Genomic DNA, 12,854 nt, shown 5'->3' with positions numbered 1-12,854 from the left:
ATGGAGACCATCCCTCATGTAGCCCCATTAAGTCACTGTGCAGTGGTGTGGGGAGTTGCTGCACGATCCCAAACACTCACGGGAAGGTGCAGGGATATAAAGCTATGACTTACTACACAGAGAATCCTACAGGCTTAGTCGGCCGTGCATAGCAAGCAAAGTTAAAATCTGCATAGAGACAGTGTCACACAATGAAAGCTATGCCCATGGGACAGACGGATAAAAACAAACTGAGTCGCACCAGAGCAAAACAGGACACATGAACTAGCTCGCGTTGCCATTTCACTGAATAACTGTTCTGTCTCCTCCCAGAGAAGATAGAAGAAGCAGGTAATTTACAAAGGGGAACTCAGGCAAAGGACCACGTCTTTGTGGCTCATTTTCTACACAGTGTATTACTGTCAATTATTTTCCAATAAGGCAGCCCTTCAAGAGAATCAAATTGCAATTTTGATGCAGGTGAAAGTAAAGATTAATTTGTCTTCTGCTGTGCTTCTGATCAGGCTGTTCTCATGCACTGTTTGTACGTATACCTATGAAAAGTAATGCACCACTATTCGTATATATACCTGCATAATCACAAGCCAGTAATCCATGTATAACCCACGTCATCAGGAAAGCTGAAGTAAGGTGACCAATGTGCTGATGCGAGTAAAAAAAGGAACTAATTAAAGACCAAAAGTCTACCTTAGGAGGCAGGTTGTGGTGTTGGGTGGGATCACAAAACACAGGACTTTACCCCGAGAAACCGGTGTTCGGGACCTTGTAAAACCAAATGAACCTTAAGTTATTTAAAGCTACATCGTCACCATGTTTGTTTTCCTAAACCTAAGCTATGTACCTAACCTTTGAAAGTTATGAGGGTTTAGTGTTAAGCAATAAAGGTTAGGTACATAGGTTAGGTTCAGGAAAAGAAATATGGTGATGATCTACCTTAAAATGAGTCAAGGTTCACTTGGTTTTACACGGTGGAGAAGGGGTATCTGTTCACTCAGTTTTTTCGCAAAGGAAGATATGAAAATAAGAACTGAGCTTGTGCTGCCAAACAAACAACTATTGGTTGGTTTTACTCTATTTCTAATCCTGCTTCTTGTGGAGATGCACCTGTCCCATATTGATGTCGAATATCGGGTTGACACTGACTCAAGTAGCTGAATTGGGTATCGTGACAATGGGGCTGGTCAGTTTAATTTTATGTTTATGACTACACATTACGTACCACATCCTGGTCAGCAGCACACCAATAGGCCGCATTGCTGAGGTAGCTACTGTGAGAACGTATATACAACATATGAGATGTTTGGAGGTATTTCAAGCCTGATGTTGCCTTACACTTAAAAGAATGACCCCAGTCACTCCCATACAGTGAGGCATAAAGCTGGTACCGAGTCACTACTCGATATCGGCTGATATGCACCTCTGATGAGAGGTATGCAGCCTGTTTATTCCCATTCTCTAAAACTGAAGGTTTTTATCTGATCATCCATTGGAGAATTAGGTCACTTGAGGGTTGACTGTGTAATTTGTCCATAATTAAACCCAATAAAAACAAAATCCGAAGCAGCTTACAAGAAGTGTGGCTCAGAACGGGTCAGAACAGTGCAGCGAGTGAAACGAAGTGAGGACAATACTTGGCTTTGGAAGATTAATGAATGCTATATTCATGATGTGTTATCAACAATTAATGCCAGGTTTTAGCTTGATAATCTTCTGTGTTACCCATCTATACCTCAGCCTCACCTATTCTGCACTGAGACTATCCTTTTAAAAAGCTAAATGAGTAATGCCAGCCTCCATGTGAGTGCCAATGCCACCTTTCTTGCTTTTGCCAACTCCCATTTAAATTGTATCAGACTAAAAGCAGCTGTACACTTCACAAACAGTGATAAATTATAGCTTATGCAGTTAGATACATCTTGATCTGCCAGTGTAGCACAACTAATGGCACCTTCTCTGGCTCAGTCCAGTTGGCCTCTGTAATAAAGTGGCCATACGTTTTGTTTTTGAGGGATAAAAGATGGGAGCACTGGGGTTTGTTTTTCAATCTCCACGTCCCTCATCTGTACCCTGGTCCCTAACCATTTAGTAGCCAGAAATCACTTAATGCAGCTCCATGCCAGACCGATTCCACGTGGACTTACTGAGGACTAGCTGAGTCTGGCTGATTGCCGCTGAGTGTCCAGCGCAATTTTGGGGGTGCTGACTTATGGGTCAATTTGGGATCAGAATCAGCTCCACTTAGCAGCACTCAGACTTGCTTTGGGCTGAAGGAGGGCCATGAAATCAGCCCAAGTGTACTTTAACTGATTCTGGCAAGTCATTCATCACAAGTCTTGCATGAGTCTGTCAACCAGATGTGCCAGATTGAGGCTGCTCGAGCATTACCACTACCTGCGACTCACATGAAAACTCTGATTCAGTGGATAAAACAGCTTTGGGTTTGATGTGAAGGTCAAAGGTAATGAGGCCTACAGTAAATTCCTCAGTTAATCATCCCGGTGTGCAGCTATGGACAATGGTAGAATTAATTTAAATTCCATCTGCTGTGCTATGAGACATAAAGGTCAAGTGTGTAGGATTTAGGAGGATATATTGGCATAAATGGAATATAATATAATAATCACCTGAAAATAAGAATTATTGTGTGTTGTTACCTCAGAATGAGTCGTTTAAATAGGGAGGGGGTCCATGTGCACAGAGTTTGCAGTGTTGCACTGCCATGTTTCTACAGTAGCCCAGAGCGAACTAACTGAACACTGGCTCTATATAGTGCCGTTCTCGTTTTTGCGTCAGCCTCCGTAGTTAGCAGTCCCTGTTTAAATCACCGGGTCAGTTTGTTTTTGAAAGGAAAAGACCTCTGCAGATAATTCGGCTCATGGTAAAAACCTCCTGAAAGTCTGGATCATAAGTTATTGAAGAAAAAAGGTGAGCGCACATTAGCAGGTGCTGGATTAGCGGCCTGTCTCTGACATGCCAAACAGTGTCGCAGAAACACTGATTTGTAACGTGAAACTACTTTATTGAGTGTTTTTACCGGTTTTATTCACCTGGTCCATTTGTTTTGGAGAAGAGGAGACTTCTGCGGGTAATTCGGCTCCTAACAAAAACCTCCTGAACGATGAACACTGAGGAATCGTAACTGGGAATTCACGCTTGGCACATGGGAGATGTATCAGCTGGCTGCAGTCTGCAGTCCTCACTGCTAGATGCCACTGAATCCCCAAATCCTACACACTGTTCCTTTAACATCAGCTTATCAATATCATAAATATTTGTGATAACTGGGTCTATACGTTGTTTCCAAATACCCTTTACTGGTTTGTTTTTGTTTTGGTGCACTATGAAAATGCAGTTAATTCCCATTTGCTTGACCCAGGTAATCCATCACATCAAACAGTTTGCTGCTCTGCTGCAGTTGTGGGCAGAAACCACTTTAGAAATTCTCCTTGGTGTTGCTTTCAAGGGCACTCCAGCATCCAATAATTGATTGTTTGCTGCCCAAAAGCATTTAATTGATAAGCTCTGGTATCGGAAAATCTGGTCAACAAAGGTGCACTGGCAAATACAAAGTCAAAAAGAAAGGGAAAAGAAAAAACTGCATTGCATCAAAAGGTTTGCTGTTCAGCAGCTATGTCTCAGATGTCAGATGTCCATTAATGCACCAACAGGGAGAATTTTCCAAACAGCCCCTGCTGTTAACTGTATTACTACAAAAAGTTGAAGATTTCTGCAAGGGGGCTTTTAGACCAGTAAAACAAATAAATGTAAAATATATATAAATATAAACATGTAAAACACAGTTTGTCATTAATGTGCTTAAATATAACTTTACAGCCGGACTGTTTTGGTGTTTCCTTTCCTCTGTCTCGCTGCTTCTTATTCTCCGCCATATGACAAATCTTTAAATAGGCATAGCCAAAGATTGTTTCCCCAAGAGGACTCCTGGCTGGGCATGAAAATTGCTTACTATCTAATTCATTAGTTCTGGTGCATGATTGAGGTCAGAGCCCTGTGGCATTAGCTGACACCGGCATCTAGGGCTGAGCTAACATTTCTTTGCGAGCATCCCATAGATTGGTTATCTCTCTGTTAATGTCCTGTTGTCACTGGAGGAGAGTTATCCCTCATGGGGGGTCAACAACACACCACCACAGATGCCAAGTGCCCCGGCTTTCCATCTGCACAGCAACAGAGATGTGTGGGTAAACAGACAACAAGCTCCTAATCTCCTGCTGGGTCTGAGGGGACAGGATGAGACCAGAGAGATGGCCTGCAGCCGGCACCAGAGGGCAAACTCATCAGGATCTGACTTGTGTGCCAAAAAGTTTCGTCTCAGGAGTGATGGGAAGTGCTTTAGAAGTATTAGGGATAAAGCAGCAATCGAATTCATTTATGCCCGCAGATAAAAGCAGCAGAGATGAAGGATTTGCGGTGGTGTTTTGTGTCAGGCTACCTAACCGATGCTCATTTCTCAAGTTGTACGTTGAAATTACTGAATTATTTATGGCATAATCTCATCTGTTTCATCAAAACCTTCTTCTTCTTTTTTTCCTCCATCAGGAAATTGTCAACTTCAATTGCCGTAAACTCGTGGCCACCATGCCTTTGTTTGCCAACGCGGACCCCAACTTCGTGACGGGCATGCTGAGCAAGTTGAAGTTCGAGGTCTTTCAACCCAACGACTACATTATCAGGGAAGGCACAGTCGGGAAGAAGATGTACTTCATTCAACATGGTGTAGCGAGTGTCATCACCAAGTTCAACAAGGAGATGAAGCTGACTGACGGATCCTACTTTGGAGGTTAGAACACAACAATCTGATATAATCATTTATAGATTTGCCACATGAAAATCCAAACATGAATTATATACGTGGGCACTGCCATGCAAGAATGCCATACTCGCAGTCACGCATGCATTCCTACATACAGTTATATATTGAGACACGAGTCTGGCCTGAGGTCTCGCGTTTGATGCTGTTTGAAGTTAAGTTATTGTGGATGTAGATTCTCATTAACCAGTGTTGGACGTTAGTCAGCTTCTGCGGTTATGTAACCACTCATCTGGTTGTTGGAGTAGGCCAAGGCGTGGATCAGGCATCCCTTAGGACACACAGAGGATCCTCCCCCACCCTCACACATACACATGCATGAACTCTTCTCCCCCTCCATACGTTCCTGCTGCATATACTTGGCACTAACAAGAGCAGCTAGTGTAGAATCAGGAGCTTTTCCCTCGTTCTGTTCTCCGCCTTCATCTCTCTCTTTCTCTTGGCGCGGGTCCCATTCCCTCTCCAAAACATTACAGATATCATCAATTTTTTAAACGTCAAATGTAATTTCATTGCACGCTGTTTACTTGGACACGACAGTGTCTGCTTGCGGATTTTGTCAATGTGAAAGCAAAGCAAAGTTTCCTATTTTAGAGGTTCTTGCATATTTTATCTCATGAGTTCATCCCCACTATGGAAGGAGGCTGAGGAGTCTAAGAATACCTTCGCTTTGGAGTGTGTTTGCAGCATGCAGTTCATGTCTCGCAGGCGAGCCAAGGAAGGCAGCGATTCAAAAAAAGAAATGAGTCGTCTTTTTTCCCCCTGCTTGTTCAAACCACAGGATTGCTGTCATGCCACTAAGTGTGCAAAGCTACTTGCTTTATATGTGGGTTGCCCAAGGAGCATTTTACATTCTGCACAGAGTGGACATGTCGTATGGTAAGAGATGTGGCAGTTGCAGTGCTGTTCAAACGATTAATCCCCTGGGGCTGCAGCTCAAGAGATATTCTGTTAAAGAGTCATTGTGGCACAGAACAAGTAGATCTTGTTGACGAAACTAAGCTGAAATGTCAGGATAAAACCTTCGGCCAATAAGGCTCTCACAAATGGATCTTAATGGTGGTGAGTGTGATCATATTTGTCAAACAATATCAGACAAGAAGAAAAGAAACTGCAGCAGTTTAATTGGCTATTGTTTCCTGTTGGAAGGTGAAAAGTAATAATGGTAGTTGTTAGTTGACTGAACGGTGCTTGATAATGCTATGTTTTGACAGACACTTGTGTATCATCATTTAAATTCAACTGTCAGATCTTCGCTATAATACCTATACTGTCTGTGTTAATTAAGGCTTTTGACAGAGCACACACAATAAGATTAACCCTTTTAGGAAGCTAAAACTTTCAGTCTTGTGTACCCCTGGTGGTCCTTCTAGTGGCTCTAATGTGTTACTAAGTTGAAGCGGCTATAATCAATATTTTTGACACGTGCTCATTTTCAGGGACAAGGCTCTAAAAGCCCACTGCACACATTCTGCTCAGTACCAAACAGCAGACAGACAAATTAGCAACTAGCTGGGGAAAAAAGAGCCCGAAAATTTCCTCAGGAGTTGGTAGAGACCAAAAACTGAGCTAAAACCAAGTTGATATTAGACTTACATTCATCAGGTGACCAGGTACATGACTCAGAATCAGTGGCGGCTGCTGGTCTTTCAAGGAGGGGAAGCTCATTTTCGGCCTACATCATAAAATGTGTCCGTTTATTTATACATAAATTCTACCCTCTGGGGCTGCTGTGCGAAGCTAGTGTGACTGCCTGTGAGTGCTTTGGGATGGTGGAGCGGCTCACAGCAGCACCCACTGCTCGATGGGGAGAGTAACTGCAGAGCGACAGAAGTCAGAGTCTCCAAACACGAGTACAGTCTCCAATAACACCAGAAAAAGATGCTAGATTTGTCGCTAGTCGTTTTTAACAAAGAAAAAGTCACTAAGAGGATTAGAAAAATCTCCAGATCAACTCGGAACAACGGAATGAAACTTGAAAAATGCTCCAGTGGTGGTTTATATTTCAAGATCGCTGATTCGCTCATTTCGCTGTCAATCATAATGGGATTCAGCCTCAGACAGATCATCCAATCATCATGCAGAAGCCCAGCGTCCAGGCCAGCCGAGACCAGCCCACTGCCCCATAGACCCCCACAGACGCTGAGCGTCCGATGGGCGGGACAAAACCGAGCATTTATCCAATGACTGTCTAGTTTCGCTGCAGTGGAACAACCCACTCTATGCTTCCCCACTGAAGTCTTTGGATGCTGAGCTTCCACTGTTTAATGCACTGTGACGCTACAGGAATGAATGAGAAGAAAGTCGCGTCAGTGACCTGTGATAAGTAGCTGATTCTGAACAAAAGTTGAACGCGTTCTAGCGCATATTTAGTCAATGAAATGTAAACACAACAGTACATATTTGACCACTTATTTTTTGACATTTTAGGGGAAGCTGAGCTTCCCTTATAGTCTTAGAGCAATCGCCACTGCACAGAATGAATAATCATGTTGCTTTGTAATGGCTGAATGTGTAAATAAGCAACTGTTTACTAACAAATTCACTATATAAACTTAAGAAGTGATGATATGTAAATGGTGTGCTCACAACTGTTTCCACTGCCCCTAGGTGGCCAAAAACAAAATTACATTTTGTGGATTTAAAGCAGTTGGTCTCTTTTATAAAAAAAAATAACACTTGTCATATTTGCTGAAACGGTCACTACATTCTCACAGCATTCAATGAGATGAATAATCAGTTAAAAAAAAATCATACTCCTCTGCTTACTCTATTGCCTTGTAGTGCTTCCAATGGCCTCACTGCATGTTAACAAAAATAACCAAACAGAGCCAAGGAGTCTATAACACAGCTGTCAATCATGTCAATCACTGCTTGTGAACAGCTGTCAAACTGTCAAACTAGGCAGCGCTGATTAAATATGAATCCAGATTCTGTTACATTGCCTAGATCTCACCTTACATGTTTTCAGACACATTTTAGTGTACTGTTTACCTGTGAAATGAGAAAGTTTGTGACTGGGCGGTCACGTTGGAAACAGCCGATCTGAAACACTGCCCACCGGCCAGGGCAAACTTTCAAACAACAAATGTTCGGCCCAAAAATTGACTCAAATGAATTATCACTTATCAAAAGAGTTACCAGTTTACTTTTTTGTCAGTTACCTAATTGATTTATCAAGTAACTGTTTCATCTCTAGACTGGAATATAATAGAAGCATGGAGTTAAAGGTATACTATGCAGGAATTGCTGGGTACTGTTTATAAACACGTTCAAACTTGGCCCCTCCTTCCTACACTGCTTGTATGTACACGACAAGCTACTATTTTAATCAACGTTACATTTGTTGTAATAGAACAAGCAACTGTTTAGCAGTCTAACTAAGGTAAAAACTTGCAGCTACATGTCCAACAACTCTGCATCACTCTTCATCCCCATCCTCTCCTTCACTCGTTTTGGAACCTGCTCTGCAGCTTGGTGATTTGCCTTGCCAGATTTGCGCTCTTTTTGGCCCTGTGTATGTGATTTTCCTAGCGTCCTCTTGGATGCATGCGTCACTGCTTTTTTTATAAAGTCCCAACCTTACCTGCGTGCTGTTACTGTTGGGGGCTGCATGCCAATTCCCAAAGGTGGCAGCCCAGGAACGTCCCGAGCACAGCAAAGTAAGAAGAGAAGAAGAAAATAATGGCAGAGGATAGAGTCTCTGCAGATGAACATACCACCACGCACCTCTTGTGGGTCATAGGTGATGCATCGTATAACTGTTTTTTAAAGGGCAAACTACTAGGCTTCCTGCAGAAGATGACGTGTTAGACTGTTCACTAACAAGAGTCTCATCAAACAGCTCTGCTGAAAATTGACCTCTGGAGACCACATTTATAAATCCAGGAAATGTGTTGAGGCAGCTTGGCCATTAGTACTTTTCAGGGATTTTTGGATTATGGTTTTTCAAGCTTTGTCTAAAAACATTTTGAAGGTTATTCTGCACAACAAAATATTAACTCTAACTTTGTTTTGTTTGCTGTCTCATCCTGTACAGACACTCACAAATAACAGCTCAATGCAGATTGATGTAGAAGAATACAAAAGGAGTTCACAAAGTAAAAGAGTGTACTGTAAAAGATCAGCATCTATAATCAGTTGAATGAATATGGACAAAACATGGAGAGAACATTGAGAACATACAGTAGATGTCCCCATTTAATCTTTTAATTAAAAGATACGTGTTTTATCTGTTCAAATAACAAAGGGTGCTCAGTTCGCTTTGCTGTGTTCTGTGTGTACCGGGCCACCTGCTGTTGCCTTCTGCCCAGCTGGTATTTTTACCCGTTTGTATGGCATTAGTAGATGAGCCCCGAGTTGGGAGCAGCTGGCTGTACCAGGCACCTCACTCTTCCCCCTTTCCTCCAATGATTCACACTCCCCTTACAACCAGGCCAAACCGTGGGCAGAATGAGAAATCATCGAGGGGGACTGAGACAGACACAGAGGGAGGCAGAGCGAGTAACAAAACCGAGCCTGGCCACAGGAAACTATTAGCATAGTAATGAGCAGGACATCTATGAGGACAGTAGGTCACAAAGCACCTCCAACCACGGTCAATGCCACGCCTGCATGCTAAAAAGGTATCATAGTAATCACTCTTGGGCCACCGTGAATGGGATTACATATTGGTACCACATAGCTCTGTGGTGAAGTCACTCTGAGGCTAAGGGACTAATAGAGTGTAATGCTATGACAATGACAGACAGCGCATGAAAATCCTTATTGGGCTTGAATGTCTTAGTCATACGGGACTCCCTCTTTCCTCGGTCACAGCCGTGGAGGGAGAAGGAGAAGGGGAGCTGGTTGCCATGAGTGTATGTGACACATGAAGTGATGGCAAATTTCCACAAATGCTCCTGGGGTCAACTGTGATGCTTTGTGGCTAGGCAACAGACACGTGTCAAACTGCATCATGTGAAGTGTTAATGGGGCCTTGCCTTACACTCACACACACACACACACACACACACACACACACACACTCAGACAGCTTGGAATACACTTGTACACACACGTCTTTCAGGTGACAGCATCAATGTTTTCCTCAATATGAGTTTTGAAATATCTGTCTGTTCAAAGTTTGACATTTTGTCAGGTTTGCCACCTGCAAAGGACAGACGATGGTAGAAAATCAAAAATAAAAACTGTGCTTACATGCTGAGTTGTAAATTACTTCAAGAGTCTTGCCTACCACACAAGAGTCGGTAATTTACAGTAGGCCACAAATACCAGCACATTATATAAGTATTCTGAGAGAAAGCAGGAGTGTAGCTGCACATTTCTGATGTGTGATGTTTGTATGTATAAAGTGTTAAAGCAGTGAACGCAGTAAGCGCAGTCTAAAAATACAGACTTTTCCTGCTCTCTGTCAGCTAATCATCAGCTTTCATGTTCTCAAACAATCACTCACAACTGGGGTTCAGTTCAGTCTGACAAAATGAATAAGCTCAGTTTGAACGTGTTATTCCAACAGAGGAAAAAAGAGCAAGAAAGTTTTGTCTCCCACTGTTGCTCGTCCCATTATTCTGCTGCTGGTTAATTCGGTTTTGGGGTGGTGTGGCAACCTGACGACCAAATCAAAGCAGAGCTCGGTGAAGCAAATTGTCCACTTCACTGATGTTTCAGAGAACAAGTGGAAAATAAATGAAAGGCAAAATCCTCCATTGCTGATATTGTAATGTCTAGGTTGCATTCACAGTAAGCTGCGAGAGTTCTCATCCTTGTTGCTTTATTAGTAGCCTGTTTTGCTCTGCCGTTCTTTTTAAAAGGTACAGTGAAATGGGGGACAGAGTTGTCTCACCGTTACGCCAGTATAGAAGGTAGTAACAGTCCTGAAACAATATCTTCATAGTGGGACAGTAGGCAGAGCAGAATCATGGGTGGCACAGGTGTGACATTTTGATGACGTTTTGATAACATGTCATGTGTATGATCCATCGCGGGAGATTTTAAAAGTAGCAGGTAGAAGCTAACTCAAAGAAGAGGAACAGCAGCCGAAAATGTCAGCAATTTGGGAAAACAGTGAGGTCCAGAAGCTCCTTAACCTCCAAGCAGAGGACAAGATCGGCCGACGTGAAACAGAGACAGTAAATGATCATTATTGCCATGTTATGCCATTGCTATTGTTTAATAAAGCACTGCTGACACAGATGTTACATGTCACACTAAATGCTGACACTCTTGTGTTACATGCCATGCCCGTCACACCTTTCTTGCCTCTGTAATACCAGCATGCTCTCTAAAATCACACAGTGGAACGCAGTGATGCTGCTGTTGTTTGGTTTTGTGTAAAAATGCAAAGGAGGCATAAAGAAGGGACTTCTAAGCTCCTCTATAGCACGATCTCTGTGTAAACAGAGCCAGTGACTCCTACCGGTAGTTTCGGTTGCCTTAGCATGTCTTGCTAAAAGTTTCCCCAAACTATACTATTCAAAGAATGGACATTTGTGGAAATACTTCTGTTCCCTTTCTTGTTGAGAGTGAGATGAGAGAATTGATAGCACTCTTAGGCTTTTACACCACATATGAAGCTAGAGCTAGAATACAGTTAGCTTAGCATTAATACAGGAAGCAGCGCGAAACATCTCACCAGCCCCTCCAAACATCCAAACATTCAAACATTAAAATATATATATATATATATATATATTTGTCTACCAGTAGGGCTGGGCGATATGGAGGCAATCAAATATCACAATATTTTTTAACAAATTCATTCACATTACACTAAAATGATGAGTAACAGAGCTTCCATACAGCTCTGCACACACATTACTCTTGGATGGATTACTCGCGAATGCAGGCTCGCACAGAAATGCTACGCATATCACATGAAAGCACAGGAGCAGAGCTTTCCAGTGATGCCACACACATCATTGTACCGTCATCCCATCATGCTATAAATCCAGATTTATTGTCTACAAAATAAAAACCTGACGAATTTCTTCAAAATCCATTATACAGATCTTGTTATCAGTCACTTCATATAGTGAGGAATATCGTATCTTACCACGTCTTAGGCTTGCGTGCGTTTCTAGTTATAGTTCATATGATATCTTACAAATTAGTACCCCATGAATCGAGTTATGTTCTTAACCTCAAGTTATGAACTTAACGTAAAGTTACATAGGTTAGGTTTAGGAAAAGAAACACGGTTACGACGTACCTCAAAATAACTAGTATAGGTCTCCTGGGGAAAAGTCCAACATTGTTTGTCCACCACCCCAACCCTCCTCCTTACACAGAATTTCAGTCTTCATATAACTTCCCTCTGTCCTCCCGTCACTGCTTAGGTTGGGTGATCACAGCCTTCCCCATTACATGGGTTATACAGGAATTGCTGGTGCATTACTTTTTGTAGGTATACCTACAAACAGTGCATGAGAACAGCCTGTGCCTAGCTCTGCCTACCAGCACTTGTAAAGCTCACTAATTATCACCTTATTAACTGTCATGTAACACATTTATCTCTGGATGTTACCACACAGTGCATCATGCAAGCGTGTGTACAGACTCCTCACTATCTGTCTTTGTGTCTGCCTCAGATTGATGCAGGTTTTTCTCTCTCCCACTGTCTCTCCGTCTCTTTCTTCTCTGTGTATCTTCCTGTGTTAACAGAGGTACCACTTAAAGGGAGCTTTTCCATCACAACAGTACTAACACCTTATTCACACCCACAGCTTGAGAGTGCTGCTCTCACATCTTGTGCACACTCACGGCGTAGCCAAGTCATCACGACAAGTTAACATTTAACGACTTAACGAAGATGGAAGTTGTGCTGTAGATTGGACAGAAGTGCAAATGTGGGCGGAGGTTGAGTGGTGTTGGTGGATGAAAAGGATTGAACAGGAGCCAAGGGAAGTTGATACTTAGAAGGCGGGTACTGGTTTATGAGCGTATAAAAAGAAGAAAAATGTGGGCTGAAAGAATGGGGGGCGGTTAGATTGTGAACTTTCTGCCTTGTGTCATTGATTCATGA

General features: G+C 42.5%; 1 protein-coding gene across 1 annotated transcript in view; it reads left to right on the top strand.

The window, feature by feature from the left end:
* The window catches only part of LOC126395915 (potassium/sodium hyperpolarization-activated cyclic nucleotide-gated channel 1), a 94,233-nt gene that overhangs the window by 65,141 nt on the left and 16,238 nt on the right, over positions 1–12,854 (top strand). The window contains exon 6 of the mRNA XM_050053712.1: positions 4,561–4,801. Within this exon, the coding sequence (XP_049909669.1) occupies positions 4,561–4,801 (241 nt within the window). The remainder of the gene's footprint in view (positions 1–4,560; positions 4,802–12,854) is intronic.

Source organism: Epinephelus moara, chromosome 9 (genome assembly GCF_006386435.1).
Source record: "Epinephelus moara isolate mb chromosome 9, YSFRI_EMoa_1.0, whole genome shotgun sequence".
Classification (NCBI taxonomy): domain Eukaryota; kingdom Metazoa; phylum Chordata; class Actinopteri; order Perciformes; family Serranidae; genus Epinephelus; species Epinephelus moara.
The sequence above is the reverse complement of the archived record's forward strand: the minus strand, read 5'-3'. Positions and strand labels throughout refer to the sequence as shown.